This window comes from Drosophila willistoni (genome assembly GCF_018902025.1).
Source record: "Drosophila willistoni isolate 14030-0811.24 chromosome XR unlocalized genomic scaffold, UCI_dwil_1.1 Seg144, whole genome shotgun sequence".
Classification (NCBI taxonomy): domain Eukaryota; kingdom Metazoa; phylum Arthropoda; class Insecta; order Diptera; family Drosophilidae; genus Drosophila; species Drosophila willistoni.
The window spans coordinates 6,405,008-6,432,002 of NW_025814057.1; the positions used below are offsets into that span (position 1 = coordinate 6,405,008).

The 26,995-nt window shown below is 38.9% G+C and overlaps 1 protein-coding gene across 3 annotated transcripts; it reads right to left on the reverse strand.

Moving 5' to 3' along the window:
• Nucleotides 1-1,058: 1,058 nt before the first annotated feature.
• LOC6638930 (DNA N6-methyl adenine demethylase) lies at nucleotides 1,059-24,630 on the reverse strand. 3 transcript variants are annotated; one of them, XM_023181546.2, is made up of 4 exons: nucleotides 24,287-24,630; nucleotides 3,026-3,717; nucleotides 2,755-2,883; nucleotides 1,059-2,175 (listed from the first exon to the last, which is right to left on the reverse strand). In XM_023181546.2, the coding sequence occupies exons 2-4, from the start codon at nucleotides 3,537-3,539 to the stop codon at nucleotides 1,322-1,324; spliced, it is 1,497 nt and encodes a 498-aa protein (XP_023037314.1). In that variant the 5' UTR covers nucleotides 3,540-3,717; nucleotides 24,287-24,630; the 3' UTR covers nucleotides 1,059-1,321. The 3 variants fall into 3 exon arrangements, with proteins under 3 accessions (XP_023037314.1, XP_046868087.1, XP_046868088.1); XM_047012131.1 differs by having other exon boundaries at nucleotides 2,755-2,886; XM_047012132.1 differs by lacking the exon at nucleotides 24,287-24,630 and adding an exon at nucleotides 3,781-4,344 and having other exon boundaries at nucleotides 2,755-2,886.
• Nucleotides 24,631-26,995: the final 2,365 nt, after the last annotated feature.

Here is a 26,995-nt window from a genome sequence, read left to right on the forward strand (position 1 = left end):
AAAAAAGACTGCATACTTAGCATGGTTTTTAAATAAAAGGCGACCAAGAGATACCCTGCATATTTGTGTATAGATATCTATATTCACTTCCAAATCAGTTAATCTTTTTATATTCATATATGAGATCTTTTATGGTTGTTTGAAGTCATTCACACATATAATCATCAATATAATATGCTATCGGCAATGTAAGAGCCGATACGATTATTATTGAATGATATCGAAAAGTATCGATAAGTTTAAATTCAAAGTTCAAAAATAGGTTAGAAAGATTTTAATTTCGACATGGCCGATTCGTTTATCTTTAAAATTTTGAATATCGGCGTAACCGATATTAATATTTTAATGTTTTCCGAATAAAATGTATATATTTCGTGGTAAGGTCTCATAGAGAGTTAGAAAATTCATTTGAATGTTAACAATTTTGTGGCTATGGCTAAAGGGACAGACTATTGGGAGTAAACCCCAGAACGACTTTCTGCGCCGAAAGTCATCATGGGTTATACACAAAAAAAAAAAAGGAAAACCAAACAAAAAAACAAAAGTTTTAAAACTTGTGGCATCGCCATCGTCGTCATCATCATAAGCAGCGAGACATTATCCCAACAATGGGACAGGCAGGCAGACAGACAGACAGACAGATAGACAGTTGCCAGTTGCCAGTTTGGCAAGCTGCAAACAAAAAGCATGCCCTTTTATTTGCTTTAATCTGACAAAATCCCTGTTCTAATGCCGAACGGCAATAAAGGATAAAACGTGCATGGCATGAAAAAGAGCTCAGGCCAGGAAAAGCATGTGAGCTTGACACACAGCTCACTCACCGCACACAGCACACAGCACTCCGGAGTCCGGAGTTTCGATTCCGGGCAGTTACGCACCCCACCGCACCGCACCGCAACGAGACACCCATTGACATTGACTCCTTTGCTTGGTCCTGGGTTCGATAGTGTTTGGGAGCACACACAGAAACGGAAGTGACACTAAATTCGTTTCGGGTTTTTCGTTCATATTTTTTTTTCTTTCTTTTTGTTCTTCTTTTTTTTTTGGTTTTGGTTTTTGCTTATGGACTTGCTACATTTTTGTTGTTGTTGCTTTTGCTTTTTAAGCTGGTGGCACAAAATAAACTTCACAAAATTGTTACATGTAATCCATTTTATGATCTGCGCTCGAATTTGTGTGCCGCATTTAAAGTAGGCTGCAATGTTGCTGCAACAATGCTGCCAGCAACATGTCACTGCCAGATCCAGTTACTAGTACTGCCGCCGACGCCGCCGCCGCCGTCGCTCTGCTGCTGCCGCCAGGAGCAGCTGTCGGCCGAATCTCAGCTGGCTATCACCATGGCACTAGTGGAGGCCTGAGGCCAACGGCATGCAACCGTGTCTGCTGTGGGCACGGGCGAAGGCGAAGGCGAAGACGTGACCGATGACATGGAGGAGCTGCTATGTGGACGCAGTTGCTGGGGCTGATGATATTCGGGCTCTTCGTAGGCGGCATCCTCATCATCAGCGGCACAGGCAACATCAATATCATCACAGTCATGCGGGTAGAGAGGCATATGTTGCTGCTGCTGCTGCTGCTGTTGCTGTTGCTGTTGTTGATGATGATGATGTTGATGCTGATGCTGATGTTGGTGATGATGCTGGTGGGGATGACCATGTCCATGGACATGTCCATGCGCATGTGGATGTGAATGATGATGTGCATGATGATATGGATGGAAATAGCTGTTGCTGCCGCCGCCGCTGCTGCTGCTGCTGCTTGGCGGCGCGCTGGCTACCATTGCTTCTACTGCTGCTGCTGCTGTTGATGTTGCTGCTGATGGCGGCATGGCCGCCATGGACATGCTGCTACTGCCCCCTAGCGTGGGTTGAGTTGTTGGTGGCAATGGCAATTGCATCGGCATTGGCATAGGTAGTGGCATAGACATGGGCATAGGCAGCGGTAGCGGTTGCAATCCACGTATACTATCCGCCGGGTGTGCCGTGTATATGTTGCTGCGTCTCAGATGATTGTTGTTGCTGCTGGTGTTATTGTTGTTGTGGGCACTGCTGCCAGCAATCGCTGAGCTACTTCCACCCAATACACCCGCACCGACTCCACCAGCACCGCCGACAATACCGCTGCCACCATGGCCGTGGGCGCGTTTGTTGCGAGACCACCATTGCACGTGCGTGTCTGCAATGGAAAAGATGAAGAGGAAACACCAGATGCGAAAACAGTCAGTTGGCAGTTGGCAAATGTTGGCAGAGAGTAAAAAGAAGAGAAAGAGAGTCAACAGAACGCACATCAATGCATCATGTATGTCTATATGTACCATGTAGGCTATGAAAGAAAGGCTAACTACTATGCACAGTGGTTAAAAAATGTTGTAGGAACATTGCGAAATGTTATCGATTGACAAAGTGGAAAAAGAGTGAAAAGTGGTTGCTGTTCTCCAATCTTATTGAATGGATATGATATTAAGGGAGTATTTCAGATTATTGACGATGATATCGATAACATTATCGACCTTCGATTGTCATTAAAAATTCATTAAGCTTATTAAGTCAAATTCTATATACTTTGGGTATAGTTAGAGCAAAATGCTTGATTTTCATATGTGAAATTATTAAAGATCATAAATCAGGATAATTTCTAACTTTAGCATGTTCCTGTGATTCGATTTTTAAGCCCACTGTGCATAGTGCAATCGTGAACTATTTGCCTTCAACATGCGAATAGATGCTTGGTTAGTTCTTGTTTTCATGTACTCACCATTTCGATTGTTGGAGGACTTTTTGCGCCGACAGCGCACAACGGCAATCATGATGATGGCGCCTAGCAGCGCCGACAACACCGAGACAATGATCAACGTCAGTGGCCAGCCCAGTTCCGTGGCCTTTTCTGCTGAAACGTAAAAACACACACACACACACACAAAAAAAGGAAGAGAAAAGAACAAATAGAGAGTGAGTGCGGAAAAACATTGAGGATTGTGGTTGAAAGCATGTCGAGCGAGTAACGGAAAATTACGCAGTTTCCTCACCTATTGTGCCCTCAAACATAAATGTGCTCTTGGTGGGCATGGCCCAGGAGCATAAATCACATGTGGTAAGGCCATCGCTTACGGGCATTGGCTCATCCACAAAGAATGGCGGTCGCGGTGGCGGGGGCACAAAACGTCCATTCCATAGACCCTGCTCGCTGGCATCAAAGGCCATGGGTGAGCCAAACAAATCGTCATCGTCATCGAAGATGTCGAATGTCACATCACCGCCAAAGCTGCTCAAATCCTCCGCTGAACTGGCCACCAAACTCTCAATCCTTGGTGGACTGAATGCAGGCAATGAGGATGCAGAGGATGATAATAATGATGATATTGACGACGATGCGGATGCGGATGCGGATGATACTGAGGATGTGGCAGATGAGGAGGAGCTTGACGATGCGGAGGATGCAACTTGATTTACAACGTAACTCAGTCGCACATCGTTCGAGGCTGGTGGCAGCGTCAATGGCAATGGCAGGAAGTTACTACTGATGTTCGCTATGGATGGCATCTTTCCTACTCGTCTTCGATTTCAAAATGGTTTTGGTATTGGTTGGTTTAAGGATTTAGATTTTGGGTGTTGATGGGGAGGGGAGGTCACTACAATCCTTTGACTTCCGTTTGTCGCTTGTCTATTGCCGCAGTAGCTTTGCTTGCAACATGGTAAATGATAGCGAGTATATTCCAAGCTGTAAAAAGAATTGAATTAAATTAGTTTCTCTTCTTGTTAGCTTACTCTATTGAAATGGAACCTTAATTGTGCTGTCAGTGGAAAGTGAAGATTCACAAAGTTAAAGAGAAAAAAAAAAAACATTTCACTTGAGTGAAATATTATGCAATTGCAAAGAGTTTCTAAGGTTTTTCCTCTATACATTGATATTTTCTGTTGTTTTTTTTTTTGGCGATTTGTTAATGATTAATGCTTCCAAGTAGTCTCTCTGCCCCTTTCTCACACACACAGACACACATGCACAGTTTATCTATGCTAAGCCAGGTCTTCTATTTTTGGTGGTAATCCTGCTGACTGCCGCTCATTCTACTACCTATTCCTATAGACATCTCTGCTCCATGCTCCATACTCCACATACACTTCACTCCATTCCATCTATGTATGTGTAGAGGAGCATGCCAGAATCATGTCATGTCAGCAATCGTTTTTCAATGACTGTTTTCTACCTATTTCCAATTTGTATCTATCTACTTCTATCCCTCGTTCCTGCAATGTACCAAGCCCCTTTGCCTTGGATATTGTATCTTTTCAGCTGGAAATTGAATTTTTGAGCAGATACTTGAAAAGTAGCTGCTACTCCTCACATCGAAACACACACACACAAACACACACACATGACAGTCGACTCGCTGCTAACAAGAATTGACAGTTTGACAGTTTGATATCAAGACTGAAAGTCGGAATTAGTTACAGTTCTCCCTACGAATTTGCTTTATTAAAAAGCATCCTAGGAAGAGAAAGTAGAAGAATGTGTGTATGTATTTGTATCTGTATCGGTATTTGTGTATCTGTGTATCAATGTCTGCACACTTGACTAAACGAACTCAATTGGCAAAACGTTGTGAAACAATAATCATGATAAATTAACACTAATTTGCAGTGGCAGCTCCAGTTGTCTTTGGTTTACTTTGCTTTCTGTGTGTGTAGGGAAATTGCTTAAAAAACGAACTAAATAACTAACTAATCAATAGGTGCAAATTTATGTGGAATGCATGGGAAATATGCTTCATGCTCAAGAGTAATTCTAGACACTAACAACCATCAACTATTTGGCACGTTTCTAGCATTAGCCACAAATGCAAAAAAAAAAAAAGAGATAAAGAAGAACTTCCTATTACAAAATCAAAATACAAGAGAGAAAAAAAAAAACCAAAACTTCAGGTGAGGTCTTTGGCACTTGCCACGCGCCTTTTTGGAGGCAACACAGAAAGTTAAATAATATTGTTTTTGTTTTTGGCCAAAATGCATCTGCAAACTGCATAAAACTCTGGCCAGAGCTGATAGTGGAGAGACGTCAGTGGAAGGTGGAGTGAATGGGTTTGGTGGTGTGGAGTAAACGATATTTAGTCATTCTCGAAAATGAGAAAACGTGATGCGCATAAATTGACGCCGGGCTCAGAGACCAAGACCCAAAACCATGATGAGAGAGACGACCAGCAGCAAGAGGGGGGCAGAATGAGTGTGTGGCACTTCCTTCACGCAACGCAGCCAAGCGAATTGCGAATCTCTGAATGAATACTGACTGAAGTGACTGAGTAGAAGAAGACGGGGAAGACGGGAGGTGGCGGAGGTGGACATGGAGTTGAAATTGCAGATGGAGTTAAAGTTGGTGGTGGGACTGAGACTGGGACTGGGGATATGGGCTGGGAGGTGATAGAGGGAGTGTGCCTGTGTGTGGGTGGCAGTAATTCTTCTCGACATCGTCGACTTGGGCTATTAATAAATTCATTTTTTTTCTTTTTCTCTCTCTCTCTCTCTCTCTCTGCCTCTAGGTTTACTGCATGCTTGAAATAAATTGTAAAGTCACGTGAGTATCAGTTGCTGTTGTTGTTTCTATTTGATTTGCCTTCAATGGAGATACAAAACGGGGGTATAGTGGGGGGGTGATTTTTGGGGGTTTTTCTCTGGGGAGTGGGAGAGAGGGAGTCGGACTTAAAGTTCCGTCTTTTGGCCATGTTGTGACAGCTGCCAGCTGCCTGACTGCCTCACTGCCTTATGACGACACCATTGCGTGGGCCTCTTTCAGCTAACTTCAATTCAATGTCCGAAGCGAGTGTGTGTGTGTATGTATGTGCGTGTGTGTTTATGTGTGTGGAATTGTTGCCTCTAGCGGTTTATCAATTGAACGAGGATGAGGCAACGCCCACCGAAAATCAAACAATACAAAAACATTCGTTTCAAAGTTTTAAATGAAGGAAACGTTTATATACCATTCGGCATTGAATATACACTTTTTTGTTGTAACCTCTTGCGACTAAAACTTAATTATTGTTATTACTACATAGTTACTTCAACATCAAATCTTGCTTAAGTTTATTTTCTAAGCAGTTATTTCAAGTAAAACTTTTCTATCTTTTAACTAAAATTATGCCATGTAAGAATCAACTTATCAATCGATTAAAAATTCAATTGACAAACGTCCAAGTGATATTTATTCAGATAACAATCGATTAAGTTAATTTAAATTTACGTTAATTTAAGATATTTTAACTTGATAAATGATTTTGGTATTATGTGGTAATCTGTGTTGTCTCAACTTGAGGTACTTTGCTTGAATTATTAAAATGTTCGCTTTGGCATTTGTCCATTGAACGCTTAATAACTGTATTGATGGCATACGAAACAATTGAATCGATTCACACACACACACACACACACACACACACACACACACACACACACACACACACACACACACACACACACACACACACACACACACACACACATTCTCGCACAACGTTTGTATGGCAAAAGCAATTACACATGTCCTTCAATAAGAATCGCTGGCAGCGTTTAAATATTTGTATTTACCCAATCCAATTGAATTCGACCCAAAAACCACCCACTCAAATACCCAGAAAATTTTCCACCTCTCTCTCTCTCTCTCTCGCTCCATTTCCCCCTTTTCGTCTCCTCTTGCTGCATTTATGTCAGTGTTTTTTTTAATTAGTGCGAAATGTTTGAACATTATTTTCATTTATATTTTCGCATGGAAGTTTTATTTGCCATCAAATAAACGTACGTTTGGAGGTCCTGAACATAATATTGTATGCGTGCGTGCTCATATTTTTTTTGTTTTGTTTTTTGGTTATGGTGGGGGGTAGATATATATGTATGTACATATACATATATAGAGTCGAGTGGAAGGGGAGTGGCAGAGAAATGTATTACAAAACAAGGCAAATATAGAGAATTGTCGAAAATGTTTGTTATGGCATAAGAGTTGGCTTTTAATTTGGCACACACCAAATTGTTTTCATTTCTCCCCTTTGTCCCTTGGCCCCTCCCGTCGCATGCCTCTTTGGCTTAATTACCTAAACGTGTGTGTATTTCGGAATGAAATATATTTTCAAATTTAGTGGAAAAGAACGCATTACCAATGTGAGAAAACATTTAATTAAAAATTTAATAATTGCTTTAAAAGTAAGTGAATTGTAAAAGCTAATTTATTATTTTTAGCATTTTATAAGTACAAATTTGCAGCCACACTTTTTTCTTTTTGTTGTTATGCTAATTTTAATGTCAGGACATTCAACAACGAAATTTGAGTTTTTTGGTTTTGAGTTTTCTTTGTAAATGGCATTTTAAGCCCTAGACATGGATATTCATGGTTAAGCAGAAAAAAATGTGCACACCTGAAAAAACAGGGTGGGTGGGGGAACCTGTCTGGAATTTGTGCGCCTTTAGCCCACACCTAGTTCTTGGAAAGAAAAGCTTTTCTTGTTGTTGAAAAGGTGGGGAGTGGGGTAGAGAAACAAGATAATTTGCTTACGGATAATAAAGATAGAGAAAATCTTTGAGCAAAGTTAACAAGAAAACGGAAAACGGACAATGACGAAACGAAATGAAACAAAAAAACATTTCCATGATAATTGAAATCAACTTATCTCTCTCTCTCTCTCTTTCTCTCTCTCTTTCTGTCTCCTTGAACCCCATTCTTTCTCTTTCGCTTTCGAGCTCTTTGAGAAGATTTACATAAATTATTGAGGATGAGACCTCAACGAAAATCCACTTTGAGTGCATTTCAAAAGAGACAACACACAAATTAGTTGATTTGTATGCGATCAGCTCTGGAAATGAAAGCTAATAGAGTTGTATAACGAGTTGGAAGGGGGTGGGGCGAAACTGGAAAACCGCATCAAATGAATGAGAGATACACAGACCGAAGCAAAGAGAAGGAAAACTGACCCATCGGCAGCTGATAAACTTGACATTTTATAGCCGATTCAAATTCAAATCGAACTTGAAAACGAAAATGAAAAAAATTTCTTTCTATAGGTTGTTTCTCGCTTTTTTTCACTGTAAAATCAAAGCAAATCTTCCATTTTCAATCAAACAATTTTACAAAATTTAAGAAAAAGACCAAGCATATGTTAAGGTTATTTTTGATTAGATTAATGCTTGTTTAGAGATTCAAAGACGACTGACAATGGAAAAAAAGTTTTTAGTTGGTAGTTAAGATTAGGCAAGTTGGAATTTGGTTGTCAAATAGATTTGGAAATGTCTTTTTTTTCCAAGATTAAAAAAAAGTCCGTGAAAAAGAGATAATCATTATATAACCGTAACCGTTTTACCCTTATCGGGACGACTGACTAACGACTAAACTGTATCAAGATACAGCCAAGCCTAAAGGGCACACTAATTATATTTTGGTTTATGTCAGGTACAATCCTTTGATTAAAAACGTAATCGATACGGCATTGTACATACTGATGCAACTGTTTAACAATGAACTAATTTACTCCTATCTCCTTGGCCAATGAATACCACAAAAGCCTTTTCATTCATGGAAGTCTGCTGTCCGTTTGTCGACATTGTTCTCATCACAGACTGTCAAAATTGATAAGCCAACGAGATTTGCCCCAAAGAGATGTATGTATGTATGTATGTATGTATGTGTGTAATCTCATCGTTGCTCTGTTACAGTCTGAAAATCTCCATTTCCATATCTCATTCTCTCATCAGTTTAATGCCACCACACACAGCGTGTGGGAGCTCTGCTTACTAGCTGATTCCCAGATTCATAATTTTCGACAAACAAATCGCTTTATAATCCCTTTTCAAACACACACCACACACATACGCACACACACACACACACACACACACACCATACTTGAGGCTTCACATTCTAATCCTGAGCTGTCAATAAGACATTAAGGCCTTAAACTCATAAGAGAAATGTTTGAGGGAAAGGGCAGCTAAACCGATCGAGTTACAACCAAATGAAACGGAACGCAGTTTACTCTTGATGAGTGAAAAAGGATGCCTCACACACACACACACACACTTGAGATAGTGAAAGAAACCCAGAAAGGAAAGGGGTGGGGGAAAGAAAAACCACTTGAGTCGAATCTTTTCATTTTGGGTTATTTTTTTTATACTTTTTCTTATGCATATTTATGATATATTCTTGTGTTAAAAAAAATAAAATTTTAATTTCATTTTGCAGCTGCAAAAGTTATGACTTGAACATAAAAAAAAAAATGTCTTGAAGATACTTTAAGAATATTTCTTATTCAACTTTTCCTGCTTCTTTTCCACTTCTTTTCTGCGCATTATTATTTTCTTTATTTTTTTTTTTTTTTGCCAAGTGTCTAATGCAATTTGCTTGCTCACAAACTCAATAAAGACTGCCCCCTGCAGGGGCGTAGGCAGCAATAGGGAGGCGATGAGGCTCCAAGGAGGCAACATGGTTGGGACCCGAGAGTTGGGAGCTGAGAGCAGCGGCAGTTGATAGATTTGCTCAGGCAGCCGCAGGCCACACACGCGCAAAAATTGTTCAGAGAATCAGAAGGAAGGGCTATGGCAAACGGCAAACGACTTCACCTTTCCTCGGCTCGCAGTTCGCAGTTCGCAGCTCTCAGCTCTTGGCTCTTATGGCCATCATTTTTCTTTACACAATGAGAGAAGCCGTTGCAAGCAGGCTAACAGGCATTCAGGCAGTCAAAGAAGATGAAAGGATGAGCTCTCGGAGTACAGTAGTTCAGTGACTTGACTTAAGATTACCATGAAGATTTTGAAGTCAACGTTGGCCTTTGTAACGAGCTTACACTGTACTACTACTACGCACAAAAGCTAAAAACCTTCAAGCTAAGTCAGACTCTTTACCTTAGAAATAATGAAAATTGGTCGAGAGAAACAGAGACAAAGAGACAGAGAGAGAGAGAGACAGAGAGAGAAAAAAATGGGAAACGAAATGAAGGAAAATAAATACAAAAATCAATATGTAGGCGTAAGCAGCAGCAGCATCCAAGAAGTGTGGAGAGTAAGGGGAAACAGTAGAGATACAACGATTTCATTTTTCTCAAACAGGAAACATAAAATGAATTAATTCCATGTTGTTTGGCACAAGAAAACAAGGCAACATCTAATCGAAAAGCAAGTGAAAACAGTGTATCCCCATCGCCTTCTCCCCGTTCCTTCTCTTTGCCCAATATGCTTCACATGTTCACACACACACACACATACTCTGGGGGTACTTCCTTTTAGTAGGAGGCGTGTCACACAAACAAGTTAAGGGCAGACTCCAAACAACAAAAAAAAACCCATCCAAAAGAAGCGACACAAATCTTGGCACATAAAACAATTAGCAAGGATAAGCAGTAGCAGAGAAGGAGAGAAGTAGGGAGGGAGAGGCGTTGGCTTAAATAAATGACAATAAAACACATACACACGCACCAACACACACACACACACACACACATATATATATACACAAAATACACACAGCTGTGGAAATTAGTTTAGTCCTTATTCTATTTTCATTCCTTTATTTTTTTTGTAACCCCGAAAAATTTATGAATATTAAATGAGAGTAAAAGAAAGAGACAGAGAAGGGCTCAGAGACAAAGAGAGAGTGCGAGAAAGAAGGATGGAGAAAGAGAAAGAAGTCAGGCGAAAAATTTATGGCACATGCAAATGCCTCATATATCAACGGGCTAGAACTGGTATGAGAGAAAATAGCAATAGAAGCAGTAGCAGAGCAGCCGGAGGAGCAGTCATGGTCAGCAAGGATAAGACAATGTCAAGCCAAGAGTAGCAGGACATGGACATGGACAAGGATAACAAACAAACAAACACACGCACACACAACCACACACACATCCTCACACGCACACACAAATTTCCAATAGGAAGAAAAGAAGCGAAAAAAAAATAGAATAGCAACAACAATTTTTCCCGACATTAATGGCAAAATGGGAAAATAAGAAAATATACCATACATATATGTATAATAGATATATATATTTGTACATACATATATGGTAAAAGTCATCTTGCGATAATGCCAATGAGCCAATAGGGGGTGGAGTCTAGATGGTTGTCATCATGTTTGCCCTGGCCAAAACAATAGATTAACGTGGCTCTTGTCCAAAGGCAACAAAATTGTTGTGGGAAAAAAGGTCAAGGCAAAATAAGAGAAAAGAAATAAAACAAAAAACCAACCAAGTCCAAATAATCAAGAAATTCAACAAACAAACAAGAAGCAATGCTAAGAGAGCATGTGAAGTAGCCATAAGATAAATTAATAGACATATCAACTAAATCGGTGTGAGTTGGTACATATATATACACATAGTTATAGTTATAAGTAGGTTACTAGATCTGATCATTGGCCTGAAATCTTTAAGCGACTAACTTATCTAATTGTTATTACACTCGACGAAATTTTAGTCATACTTAAGATATATAGAACAAAACACTAAAAGGTTTAACTAGAAAAAGGAAAAGCAAATGTAGTAAATTATTAAAGAAATCAAAAGCGTCATATATGAATATTTACTTAGTAAAAAATTACTAGCCAATCAAGAAATTGGTTTAACGTATTTGCTATAAATTTATACTTAATAAACCATGGAAATTCTTCTACAAGTGTACAAAAGATTTAAAATGAGCCAAGAGCATTTCACAAATTTCGACCAATTCAAAATGGCAATTGACTTAACTTCAATCAAATTATAAGAGAATAAAATGTCTATAAACAAGAATAAGAAACTCTTCCGAGTTGCCCGAGCTCATAAAACAAGACAAAGTCAAAGTCAAAGGCGGCAGTCAACAATTTATATTGGCAGAGTTGTTGCTAAAAGATGGAGAGAGATGGCAAAATGGCCATCAACTTTAATTGAGTTGATGGGGACAAGAGACGGAGAGACAGAGACAGAGAGAGAGAGAGTGGGAAAAAGAGACAAGGAGTAAAGGAAAATGGCAAAGCTAAAGCAAAAAGCGGAAGGAATTTTAGCAAATTAGATTGTTTTCCACTTGAGTTCGTTTTTAACGCTAGAGTCAAAGCGACAGAAAGACAGAGAGACAGTGGAACGGATAGACAGACAGTTAGACAGACAAATATCATCCCACTCTAAGTATATTTTCTTTACCTTCCTCTTATTCTATGTAGGTTACACTTCAGGGCATACAAAAATTGTTTGCCACCCACCAACAGTTAGAACAACAACCGGGCTAACAGCAGCGGGGCAATGGGCCAGCCAAACCATAGCCCAAGTTTCCGTTCCGTTCCGTTCCGTAACAATCATCACTCACTCAGTCGGCAGAAAATTGATGATAATAATCGCACGTACCGACAGACAGACAGATAGATACTGAGCGAACCGAGCAGAGGAATAAGAGCAACTTGGGAACACTTTAATGCTACAGCTGGATGGCCAACAGCTGCTCCAATCTTCTTGGTGGGGACACCTTGCCATTAAAGCCAATAAAGTGGTCGACGCTGCCGACGACGACGACGACTTTGCCATTGCCGCCAAATGACATTGTCAGCGCGTTCGCTGATTGAGCACAAAGGCAGCGGCACTTTTTTTTATTTTTTTTTGTTTTTTCTCTTTTTTGTTTATCAGAAAAAAATGAAGCGAAATTTATCTCTATTACAGTTAGCTGATGCCTTTGCCACGCCTCCATTTTTCATTGATGCGCGCCCATCATTTGTATTGTTGACATGCTTCACAGTTTTGGAGGTTTCCTTAGGGAGGGAAGGGGGCTCCAAGAGGGAGGGATACAGATTTGAGTAGACAGCTGTGTGGATAAGACCATCCTTAGTGGGTTGTTAGGGAAAGGGGCGTGTAGGAAAAAATGATTGATGGTCTTTAGAGACGATTTTCTATTTAAAATGCAAAAAACAAAAAAAAAAGCCAAATATATATTATTTTTTTAAGTCACCAAATGAAAAACCTTAGTTAAAAGAAAGAAAAAACCTATGAGAACCTTTTGGTAAAACATAACTAAATTAAATACTCTTCAATTAAAGGTTATCATAGAATTAAATCTATTATTAATGGGTCCTTAGGCAAATCATCTAATGCCAACTTCAATTCTTGTAGAAAAATCTCTCTTTAAAGATCGATTGGAATCTATCATATTGAAGTTTATTCTACATATGTATGTGTGTGTGTGTGTATTTGTATGTATACATTATCTTAGCAAGTTACCTGAGTTAATGTGTCGGCGTCTAAAAGTTTTCTCACCGCCACCAAAAAGCTTTTCTTTTCTCTTAAGCTATTTATAAATCAACATTAACAAACATTTTTCCACACAGCAAAAGACGAACAAAAAAAAAAAAACCCAGAAAGAAAAGAAAAAGAGGGGAAAAATGTAAATATCATAAAAGAAGATTGTTAACATTAACTGTCTAATTTGTTGTCATCGTTGACGAAGAAGAGCTTCTTCAGAAGGCGGCTAAGACTGAAAAAGGCCTAGAGCCAATCTAACTACTTAGAGTTAACTGAAAGAGAGTCAGAGAGAGGTAAGAAGAGGAAAGGAAACGTGTTTGGTTTGGCCCGCACGCTAATAACATTTTTTTTTTTTCATCTTTCGTTTGGATATCGTTTTTTTTGTTTTTGGTTTTCCTTTCTTGGTAAAATTAATGACAGCCAGAAATCATTTTAGCCAAAAAAAGAAAGAGAGAGAGACAGCAGAGAAAGAAAAGGAAAGAAAGAAAGAAAGACACTTAAATTTTTTGAACAAACATTAATAAAGTCGAGGCTTTTAGTCAGTTCTTCTGACTGGCTGGCTGCATGCATAATTTTTGGGCTGTCGAACGGTTTTCACTAAAAGTTTTTCCACCGACTCGAAACGAGACACTCGACAATCTGCACTCCGCAGTCCACTCCACCCTCCACTCAGCCACACTGCACTACGTTGATGACTATGATGATGATGATGATGATGATGGTGATGGTGCGACGGGGAATGGAGCACTACCGTTGTCTTTTTGCATCCATGACCATGACCATCAAATGGAAACACCACACAAAACAACATGAAAAACCTTTTATCTAAAAAAAGAAAACGAAAAACAGTGCCTGAGAGAACCAACTCTGACACTGAGATGTCTGTATTAGAGTCGTCCACCGAAATGAAACAAAAGAAGTACCAAAAGGGAACGAAGGATGGAGGGAGGGGTCCAAGTCTCGGCAAGACGGGACTGAAGCTCAATAATTTGTGGCTGCATTTAGAGAGCGCCGAAAACGCTAAAGTAAAACCAAAACCAAAACTATGGCCCACCATTTAGTTGGAAAACATCGATCGCAAAGATACCCTGCAGTCTGCATTGAAATAGTTTTTACACATCACTTCATACTTTTATCCTAGCAAAGACTGGAAACAAAGACTTGACTTTTAATCCTTTAGGAGAACATTTCAAACCTGAATTACCCAATGAACCTATCTGAATGTAAGTCAATGGATCATCTGATTTCTATCCTTTTATTTAATTATATACCTACCTATATCTTTTCCTTTATCCACCCCACAAGATCTTTTGTCTACACTTTGTTAACAATTTTTCCTTTGCTGCATTTGAAAATTGAGTAAAGCATTGTTTTTTGCTACCTTTGATCATACCCTTTTTCCCTTGAAGACGGTTACAGGGTACACAAAACACGCCGCTAATTTAGTTACTAACACTGGCCTGACTACCCTGCTCCCTCCCTCAATCCCTACTGCTTCTATCACGCTCTATCTCTGTCTGTTGTCTGTCTGTGTGTTAGTCTTTCTCCGCATTTTTGTATGTCTCTATTTCTGTTTGATGGCTTACCTGTGGTCAGACTGCAGTTTATTTAATGGGAAATGTGTAGACGCCGCTGTTGATGATGGCTAATTAGTTGAGCCAGGTTTCCCGCACCGGTCCGCCAACAACCACCAACCACTCACCTCACTTAGAATCGACAATAGACTATCCACTATTATCTATCTCTATCGCACTCTTCATTTTTGGCGCTCTTTCTCTCTGTATCGTCTATATCTATGCATTGTGTCCCTATGTCTCTTTTGTAGGGTGAAAATTACTAAACATTAAATGGCTAAACAAAACAAAACAAAAAAAAAAATCCAACTCAATTCAACTCTTTTTCAGTTTTTGGTTTTTTTTTTCTTGTTTCCTTCAACCGCAATTTAATTGCTCTAATAAAAGTTCAACACAAAAATTTCTGTAGTATATTTTTTTGTTGGTTTTTGTTTAATGCTAACGTGCACACATTTGTGCTCTGGCCGCCATCTACATTAATCAGCAATCGGGAAACCCCAATACCCCAACCCCAACCCCAACACCAACCGACCGACCAACAATAAAAAGAAAAACAAATTTATATCTCTGGTTTTTTTTTTTGTTGGTTTTTTGCTGTTTTTTTCGTTGTCCGTATTAATACAGGAATTACGAAATATCTGTGCTTTGCGGTGGTAAGGTAACGAGAAAAAATATATAAACCAACACAACAACAAAAAAAAAACAAAAAAAAAAAGATATATTAAAAACTGAAATCGAAACAGAAAGAAACCAAATAGTAAATGTATATATACACAACATATAAAGGAAAATTTACATTTTTTACTATGAAATCGAATTAAATTAAAAGCTGAGTGAGCATATACATGGTATATATAAGGCTATATGGCTAATGAAAAGCTGGTCTGAAAAAAAAAATGCATTGGTTAACTGGCTTTCATGTGTGAGTGTGTGGTATGCGATGGTTTGTGGCATTTTTGCATTTTAAATTTGCAGCCACACTTTTTTTCCGACTAAAATTTGATGCGCAATTGATACATATAATAATCTATATCAGTTAGGTAAATAATCAAGATCTACATGTTTAAATTGATGGCAAACTTTATTCTCTTCCAAGGCTCACTTTATTTTGCTTAATTTTCAAGTATTAAATGCCAATTTTTCGCAGCTTTTCTGCGATTTTTTTCTTTGTTGTTCTACCAAAAATTGAAACGAAAAAAAAACCCTTTAAGCCCTCAACTCTTTCACTTCTCACCACCTGTTCTTTACGCTGCTGATGTATTTTTTCTCTTTTTTTTGTGTCAGCGCGTGTCAAAAAATTAGTTTCCATCACAACGACGACGAAGACTACGACCCTCGACCCAAAACCAGACCAGAACTTCAGTTGCCCAAAGAAACACTTTTGGCCAAAAGTAAGAGGATAGGGAAAGGGAGAGAGAGACTGAGTTATGCAAAAAAGAAAGAAAACAGAAAAATGGAAGGGGGTCAGTCGGGCCAGCAAACAAAACCGTCAAAAGACGACAAAAAGAAAGGAGTAGGGAGTAGGGAAAAAACAAAAAAAAAAAACACATCGTCCCGTGTCAACTTTTTATGCCTTTTGCCCAAAGGACATGCTAGCAATTTTTACTTCCACTTCTTCCCTTTTTTTTGTGGAGGGTTTTTCTTTTGGGTTTTTTTATTTTTGGCAAGGCGACAAGTTGTTAAGTAAGCAGCGACAACTTAAATAAAAGTGCCTTCCAAAAAAACACACACACACACAAAGAAAAAAAAGGCAGCCATAGTTTGTTGAAGGTGTGAAAAAAAAGGCGGCGGAAACTATATTCATTGGAGATTTTTCATCGTCAACAAACAAACAAAACGAGTGAGAGGAAAAGCAAGCGCCGTAGAGATTACAATGATTCAGATTCCGACATGATGGGAAACGTAGAAGGAGGGAGGAATAATATCTTGTTTTCTTCTGGTTTCATTTCTTTTCTTCTATATACAATATTAAAATTCGTTAAAAAAAGAAAAAAAAAAAAAAATTAAATAAAAGAAAGACTAAAGACTGTCTTCTGTTGGCCGTCGTCGTGGTCTTGGTCTTGGTCTTGGTCGGCCTCTGCAAATGTGTTTTTGAGGCGGCTTTTGTTTGGTTTCCGCTTCACACTTCTCGCTTTTGTGCGCTGGGATGCGGCGGTTGTTCTGTGACATGCGGGCGAAGTACAAATGCTGGCAGGTGAGTGGCAGTTGTCGAGGTACAAAAAAAAACACACACACTGGAGCAGGAGCAGCACCAGCTAGCCAGCCAGCCAACCAAGAGAGTACCAACAGAAGTCATACAAATGTCGGCAACAAGACTTCGAACTTGTCATACAAAACTGTTCGTCGTGGCGACAATCAATGGAAATGGAATTTATGTTGTCGCTAAACCCAAAAGGTTCCCCATCCCTTTCTTTCTTCTCCACCCTTTTGGCTCTACAAGCCCCTTCCATAGGTCACCAGTTCCCCCTCGACTGTATGTGTGTGTGTGTGTGTGAGCGCTTGTTGTCTTAAACATTTTTAACGCCATTTGATGCCTTTTCACACATTCGGCAAAAGCAAAAAGCAGCGTTAAAACAAACAACCAACGAAACACTTAGCCTCAGTCTCAATCCCTGCCGCCTCCTCCTCCTTCTCTTCTCAACCCATCATTTTCATCGACTTCTTCCTGTGCCCATATATCCTTAAAGGCTCTTCAAAAACTTGGGTGGAGAATTTGTTGTTGTTGTTGTTGTTGCTGCTGCTACTGCTCCTGCTGTCTGCGGTTTATGTTTACCCTGGAATTGGTCTTCGGCCTGGACTTGAGCCTGAGACTAAGCTGGGTCTTGGTTTTGCTGCTGTATTGAATTTCACGCATCATTTGCTTAAGGTTTTTCGCCTTTCTCCCTCTCTCTCCATCTATCTATCGAGATATCTCTTTCTCTCATTGGGTTTTAAGTTAACTCTCGGACTTTACTCCTTCATGTGGCTCCTGCGGCGACTTTGTGGCTTGTTTAAAATTAAAACAAATAGAAAACCTCCCCTAAGTTTAGGTCTAAGGTGAAAACAGGTGAGGAAAATGTTTATGGTGTGAGAAGTTTTTGGATAGAGATGAAATTTAATATTAAGTTGAAGGTGTTCGTTGTGTGGTTAACGCAAAAATTAAGTGAAACAAAAGTCAAAGAATATTATAGCCTCCGAAATGGGTTCTAAGAAGCAATACTCAAACTACCACAACAATTGAAAGTACACAAATGGCTAACCACACTTAAAGTTACAAAAGTACATAAATTGAATCAAAAATTTACATAGACTAACATGTTTTTTTATTTTTGTCGCCATTATTATGTTTTGTCTTTGGGCCAAATATTTCATTCATTGAGCAATTGGAAAAGTATTTCCTAAATAATGCTTAAAAACTTTTCCCTTTTTGTCATCAATAGAAAAGTTTTGCGTTGTCCGGGGGGTTGCGAATCGAAAACTTTCAAAAGGAATTACTCTTTCTTTCTAGTTTAGTTCAGTTTCAGGGTTATCACTTATGGTTACTGTCAACGATTGCGACAGGAGCGAGGGGAGAAAAAAAGAAGGGAAAAATCAGTTTTACTCACACTTGCAACCTGACAAATCCTTTGGCCTGGCCAATCTCTTTTTAAGCTGTTCCAGCACAACAATACCAACAACAACCACAACAAAATGAGGGGGAAGAAATGACAAAAAACCAAAAACTTTGCCCGATCAAACACACAAAAAAAGAAAAAGTTAGGAAAAAGTTCCGGTATTAAGTCCATTTAACCCGCCATTGAACTTTACGCCTCAACGGCCAGCTAATGCAACAAAAGCAGCAGCAGCAGCCACGGCAAAAAAAAAAACAAGAAAAGGAAAAACTAAAATGAGACAAAAAACCAACAGAAAAAAAACAAAAAAAAAAAAACTTTCAAGTTCTTAAAAACTAAAACCGGAAGAGACACCACAAGCAACCCGGCAAGGACAACAACATTGTAAAGTAAATGAGCAGCCTCCACTTCCACTTGCCCCCCACCCCTCACCACTGACTCTTCAACTATTACGTTATGTAGAGGGGCAGCAAAATGGAAAATGAAACGAAAAACTTTGTGGCAACAATTTTCTTTTTGGCATCGGATAAAAAAAAACAAAGAAAAGCAGAAGAAATTCAATAAAATAACGCTTTCCATCTGAGCGAATAAAAAAAGAAAATGCAGAAGGAAGAGCTAAACTAAAAAGAGAAAGAGACAAAAAAGAAACGACCAAGAAGCAGAATAAAATAATAAAAATAAAAGTTTTCCCTATGCTGTGGACAATTTTCATGAAATTTGTAAAAAGCCACGCCCCGCCACCGCACCGCAGCCGCCCACAACCATGCCCATTGGGCATTAAACTTTAACAATGGACGCGTGAAAAAAGAAACAAAAAAAATAACCACAAAAGTATTTGAAGTAATGTGGCGGCAGAGGGGAAAAGACGAAATGAGATGAGATGATGGGGACGGACGGACGGACGGAAGGACGGAAGGGAAAGGACCAAAAGAACCTGCAAGGATTCAAGTTGTGGAAGGCCAAGTTGGGCATTTGTACTTAAACTGATCTATTGTTGTTGTAGCTAAACTTCGTCCTCTCCTGCCATTGCCCGCCTTACCCTCTTCTTCATCACTCCCTGGGTCACACTTCTTCTGTGTGTCTCTCTCTGTGTGTGTGTGTGTGTGTGTGTGCGTTTATCCTGCTTACAGTTATATAGATAAACATTTTTGTTAGAGACAAACGCACCAAAAACTGCAAGACGTTGCCCGGGAAAAAGGATTCAGCAAGGATCCAACCCTTTGCTCCTCCCACTAACTGCCAGTGCCTCTAGCTTTGTGGATATGCAGCAGTATCTTTCCCCAATATATACATATTACGTATATTTATGTCCCCTCTCCCATTTCCCCTGCTCTTCCTCTATCCTGATTCCTTCTCTGTGTGTGTGTGTGTGACTTGTTTGAATGCATATTTTTTCCGTCTGGGAAAAAGGAAAATGGCGAATTTACTAGCGTAGCATATGCTTGCAGCACTTTCTTCTGAGAGCAGAGACGTTGTCACAAGAATTGCAAGTAGAGCAAGGGGTTCGGTAGGATGAGGGGAATGCTTTACTAGGATATCAATTTTCTATGGTAATTGAAAAGGGAGCTTGATAAATATTCACATGGATGAGGTAATTTCAAGCCTTTAAGAAACAGAAAATAAAAGAAATTTGGATTCAGCTTAATATCAGCAAAAAGAGATTGAAAAACCATTTGCTGTCTCTCAACTGTTATCATTAAAATCAAATAAACTAATAAGAGACTAACAAGGCTCGTTCATAATGATTAGATTGAAAGATCGACTTAATATTACTACTAATTATCATTAAAAAACACATAAAAAAAAGCGGAAGAAACTTTAAAAAATGAGCAAGCATAATTTTTAAATACTATCACAAAAGTTTTCTAGAAAAGAGAGCCATTTCATATTTAAACCAGAACATTAAAGAAACTGCCAGCTGACAAACTGTAAACAAGTGAAAAACTTGTGATTTCCTAGAGAAAACACTCGAACCAAGTGGCACTTAACCCTCTTCTGCATTGGACTAGCATCCTGGCACCACCACTGACTGGTTCCTGCTATGCGATAGGATGCGATGCGATGCTGTGAGCCAACTAGCACAACTAACTATTATCAAAAGATAAATGCCAGTTCCACACGCACACAAACACACACACACACACACACACATAAATAGAGAGAGGAAGAGAGTAAAGGAGAGAGAGAGAGACATAACTAAGACTTACAACCAACCAGCCAGCCCAAGAGGACAAGAAGATGGCGGAGCAGCTGGCTCTTACAAAACTGCTAAGCCGCCAGCAAGAATAAGGATAAAGCTATGAGGATGAAGTATGGAAGAACAAGAACTAGGAGAGTGAAGAGAAATTGGGGAAATGACGGTGAGAGGGGGGGAAGAACTTGCAGCGCGGCAACCTGCATAACTGATAGCACTGCCACCAGGCTGCAACCCGCTGATTGTGTGGCATCTGCGGCATCCTAAAGAGACGGAAGGAGCAGTACAACAAGCGAGAAGACTCCTGGAATTTTAATAGAGCAAATTTCAGAGCGCGGAAAAAATGCCGAGCAATAAAACTTGAAAATGAAGTTTAGAAAAGTTTTTCTTTTTTTGCTTTCACAAAATGCTTTGGCCAAGTGGGCAGGCGGCAGGGCCAACACATTCTCAACCTACGCATCCTATAAGCAGCAAAAGAAAATACAAGAAAAAAAAAACACCAAGAAGAAGATATATATATATATGTATATATAAAGAAAAAATAAAGGAGGCCATAATAATGATGATGACGCCTACAAATACAACAACCCACGCCCATGGCCACGCCTTACGTCCACGCGCAAAATGCTAAATGGCCCCAAAGGACGAGCCGCAGAAGCTTTTTGGCCAGCTTCTTTGCTTCGCTTTTCCTTGTTTTCTTTTTTTGTTTTTGCAAATTTACGATTATGATTATTACAAGTCAACGTTTTTCCCTTACGAGGGTTGTACTAAGACTTTACTCCAAGTATATCCACCTAAACGGTGAGAGAGAGAGAAAGAGAGAGGGAGAGTAAGAGAGACAAAAATAGCTACTGCTCCTCTTCTCTCTATCTATGGAAACAACAAGAAAATGTCTAAACAAACTTGTGCAAAAGTTATTACAACTCTTAAACACTCTGAAGAGCAAAATGAGAGTGGGACAAGGCATTGCGAGGGGGTTGGGACTATGGATGGGCATATTAAGACATTGACCTCCAGCCGCCAGTGAAAATCACCCGGAAAAATTCCATGGGGCATAATAAACGTAAGATAAAAGTCAAGAAAGGGACAAAAATTATATAATAAACTGTACACCAAGTAAAATTATTTGTTCTTTCTATTGTGGATACACAAGGGGGAGTCTTAGGATGAGGGGTAGACAGACATGTGCTGTCATTTTGAAGGGGAAGAGGCAAGCATAGAGCCCTTTCTGCTGGCTCAATAATGCATTGGAGGGAGTTTCTATCAAGATTGGCCAGATTAATACTGAACTTTGTTTCAAGTTGATTTTTATATTTTTTGGGCATCAATACAAAATCATCAAAAAGTAAAATAAAATTACAAATTTAACAAAAATGTGGAAAATCATTTTCAAGTCTTTCACTTAAATTGCATAAAGCTAATGGCTTAATTTACAAGATTCTTTGGAAATTAAAGTCTCAAATAATAGTTACTTTAAATATGATTAACATCTATCCAATCCATTTTTCATATTTCTACTACTAATCATTACCATTTGATATAGTTAATTCAACGAATAATTGGATTTTCTTTTAGAAATATTTTGAAAACTGTTTACTGTTTGAATAGAGTGTTTGTATTTAGAATGGGCACAGGGTAGGGTAAGGCAGGGTAGGGCTTGGGCATGGGCATGGGCTTGGGGACACACCTACACCTACTAGTACACTCGATCAGGAGGGAGTGAGGATGAAAAGATACGTGTAACAATAACCTGGCCTCCAATTCCATCAGATGGGTGGAGAAGGTGGTGGCGTGTGGTGGCGTGTGGGGGCTGAGAGGGGGCCTTATCAAGTTGAGCGCATCAAATTTTCAAAATAAGAAACCAAAATACCAAATCATAAAAGCATGACGACGAGCAATTTACAGAAGAAGAAGAACAAAACAAAAAAAAAGCCAACCAAAAATACTGCGAAAGTAAAAAAAAAAAAAGTATAAAGAAGATTCAAATCAAGAACGTGCTTCCAATACAAGGTAAGGCTTGCACTCGAGAGTCGATTATATATATGTGTGTATATGTACATATATATACAATTTTAGGCGGTTAAAAACAACAACTAAATGATTAATGATCAAACTCTTTTTGTTGTATTGTGTGTTGTCTGGACCAAAAAGCATTTCACTTTTCTGCTGCCTCAGAGGCAAACTACTACATAACACATTCTACGGGGGAATGGGGAACACTGAAAGGGCTAGTGAGTGGTGTGGTGGGGGAGGGGGCAGGGTGGGGAGGTGTTTGGTCGACGACTTCAATTGTAAATTGAAAATGTTATTTTTCAACTTGAACTTTGATTGCTTGTACTTTTGAATGCCGCTTTTCAGTAATCACTTTGTCATTGCCATCATTTTTCAGCGTGCAGCTAAAGATAAATTCACTTTTTCTCTCCCCCTCTATTCTTCTATCTCTCTCTCTCTCTCTCTCTCTCTCTCTCTGCCTCATTCACACTTACTGTTGCTTTGTATCTATCTCTATCCATCTGTAGCTGTCTGTCTCTGTCTAATAGAGATTTAGAGATGAAGCCAAGCAGTCTGCCAGCCTGTCAGTCGTTTGTCCAAGTGCCCTCTACTCTTTCCCCTACTCTGACCCTCTCTCTCTGTCTTGCCTCAATATGTATATGTTTATATGTATGTATGTATGTATGTTCGAGCCAGATGAAGGAAAACTCAATATGCAACTAAAGTGGACTTCCCTGGAATTGGCTTTGGAAAGCTATGTTGTTCGGCCCTCCTCTTTCATGTCGCACCGCCAACCGCCGCCACAAAGGGAAATAAGTAGAAGAAGACGAATGATAATAAAAAAGAAAAAACTTGGTTAAAAAGATCAAAGTTTCTTGTCTTCTAGGTAGCTTCCAAAAAGGTGTACATACACATTTAAACTGAATAATCTAGAATGTTATGCTAATAATATATATCTTTCCACTTAATCCAGCGTTTTGTTCTTTAATCAGCAAATTAATCAAACCAAAACCAATTAATTTCGAGACAAAAACCTTGACAAACTTAGAAAAAAATTACTAATACTTGTTCTGTTATTTTCATATATATATTACTTGGTTACGACTTCCTCAAGTTTCTATTATAAGTCAATACAAAAACATTTGATTGTGTTATAGTTTTGGTTTGAATATTTTTTAAAGTTTTGATCTACTTAAACTTTGCAAGAATTGCTTCAACTTTTTCAAAAATTTGGAAGCAATCTATTTGATTTTGAGTTTTGGTTTCGGTTTCGTTTTTTTCCAATTGGAAGCACCAAATAAGGGCATTTGAAATTATTCGGATCGGTAATAGATTTCCTTTAAGAGTTTATTTCAATTCTATTTGGACTTCAAACGTTGCGAATTCTTGAATTTCTACTACCAGGTGCGTGTTTTTCCCTTCTGATTAATGTAAGTACTAAAATATTTCTGAATCACCTTTAAAAATAAATTTGCATGATTATTCGATATTAGATAGAATATAATATAATATCACGTAAGAATCAAATAACTAACTGATAAATCTCGGTAGAAAATTTTAAGAATTTTTTGTATGCGACATATCTAGATAGTTAATCGGAATATGATTAATATACTTAGCTGCAATAATAGATGTGATAATTTTAGTTGCTGACAGCACAATTAAGAACCAAAATCAAAACAACAAACAAAAAGTTAAAACGGAAACTCACCTGTTTTAATTTAGCTACCAATTAGTTGGCTTTTGTGTGCCAATTGGAATGTTTCTGACGCTAGTTGTTTGTATGTTTGTAGTTTCACCTGTCTCCAGTGTTGTTGTTGTTGTCGTTCGTTGTATGCCGTTTAGTTGGTGTTGGGTTTGTTGTTGTTGTTGTTGTTTCTGCTGTGCAAGGATAACGGTAATTAAGCCGCAGACTGGGGTCGCCGACGCGTTGCATGCCACAAAATGTCGTTAGGTTATTGGCCGAGACCCAAAGCCAAAGCCGAGGCGAGTTAAGCAAACCTGAGCCGCGTTTTGCTTGACACTTTTCAAACTTTTTCTTTTAGTTAAGCAACTTCTTTTTCTTCTCTACACACAGACACACACACACACACACACACACATGTGCACACATTGTGTGGCACACTCACACACATACACATGCACGCACACACAGAATGCACTTTACTATGCGCTAATTTTTTTGTTGCTTCGTTTTTTTTTCTTTCTTTATTTCACTTTTTTTACACTTTTTGCTTTGGCTTCCTCGTCGTTGTAAATCTTGGATGAGGTTCGTTGTGTTTTTTTTTTCTCTGCCAACTTTTTGCAAAAGAAAATTCTTTTGGACGACAACAAACGGCGAGGTTTTTTTTGCTGCTGCTGCAGTTGTTGTTGTTGTTGCTGCTGCTGGTGCTGGTGTATTCACCGGGTCGGTCTCTGGCGCTCAGTCAGTGTTTGGGTCTGGGTCTGGGTCTGGGTGCTGGGACTGGGTCTTCCGCAGAAACAAGCTTCCAAAAAGAACAACAAGCAGTCAGGTTGGCCACCACCACCATGCACCATCCGCCAACCACCAGCCCGCCAGGAAAGGACCGTGAAGAAGAAGGAATCGGAGTTGGAGTGCAGTTTACAATCTGCAATCTGTTTGCGGCATTAAATCAGTGAACCAAGACGCGCGCGCTCTCCAAAAAGGCCGAGATTTGTTTATGGCTTGTACCTATGCAAATTCCTTTTCGCTGCTTACTTCTTTTTTTTTTTTCTCTCGTATTTGTTTTGTTGTTATTTTTTGCCTTGTTTTTGTATTTCTTTTTTTTTTGTTGTTGTTGTTGTTTTGTATTTTGGATACAGCTCAATTAACCCATAGAACTTCACTTCGGAATGATAATGATGATGAGGTTGATGATAGTGATAATAGCTATTTTCTATCTTTTTTTTCCACTCAATTTTTTTTTTAAAATATCTTTAAAAATCACAATAAAAAAAAATAAACAAACAAACAAACGATAAAAACAAAGATCGAATCGAAACGAATAACATTAATTCGTATTGTGAACACGGTTTAAAAATTTTTGTATAAATTTCTTGTAATTTTTTCTGATCGGCTTCGATTCGTGTTATTTGCTCCTTCTTATTGTTTTGGTAATTTTGTAGTGTGTCTAGTGGTGTTTTTTGAAAAACGTCCGCGACACTGCCAAATGGTAGTCGGTTGGCAACGCTTTGAACCGGTCTCAAGTACATACTGAATCCATGGAACAGGTCCACGGTGTCTCGTCTGCGTTCGGGGAACGTTTTGGCATTCGGAACGAATGTTGAGTGAGTTGTGAATGAGTTTTGATATGTTTTGGCTTGAGTGAAACTCACTCACTTTTTATCACTCACTCATTTAGTTAGTCAGTCAGTCAGTAACCAACCAATTGGTGGCACAAGTCGGTCAGGTGTATGTGTGTCTGTGTGTGTGTGTGTCTAATTGTGAATGATTTATGTGGGTCGTCGTCGCATTACAAAGAAAGTGAGACGACCATATAATCTCAAATCTCAATGCAGTTCACAATTAATATAAATATTCATATTCTTATTAAAAGACAAAAAAAAAAAACAATAAGATTCAGAAAGCACTCGGACTGTAGTAGATGTTGTAATGCCTAATCCTTTTGCAGGTCGTTGGCATTCAATTATCAAGAGACTTAGGCTATAGGTCGTTCACGGTAGGGTCTGTCGGAGGTCTGGTCATCCACCTGAACAGGGGTCAACTAGACTAGTCTATGTCTGGCCGTAAATTCTGTGCTGTTTCTCCCTACTCTTGTGTATAATATACATATGCAAGTGACTGGAGTGACGCCCCCTTCGTTTTATTATGCATGGCATATTCTATATGCAATGTGGCAGAGAAAGGACGCCAAAAAAAAAACAGAAAACACCACTTTTTCCCTGTCTAACTATATTACACTTGCCTCGTTTACTAAAACAAAGTCACGTCATTTGGTATAACATTTTTTTCTTTTTATAGGCTTGACTATATTATGCTTTGGCTTGGAAAAATCGGACATATCACAGCAACTAAGTTAATTGTTATCATAGGTGAATCCAGGACTAAGAAATGAGGGAAATGAGCTCCTTTAAATATGCAATAGGTTGGAAGTGTTCAATATTTGCAAAAATACGAAAAGGCCTACCCCTTGTAACTCAAAAACTTTTCGTCCGCAGAATTCTTCTTTATATGTTTCAAAAATTGAACTCTTGGTCGGCTTATTGCATACTTTTGGGAGCAAATTTCTTTTTATTTCCCCACCTAGATCCGCCTATGATTGTTATTAAAGTAAACTAAGGATAGGACTATCGTTTCTATACTCGACAGCTTTAACTAAGAAATCGTTAGTTAAACAATGACATTGTTGAAAAATATTTATAAAATTTTGCAAATTTATTTCGAGTTGGCAAATTTGGC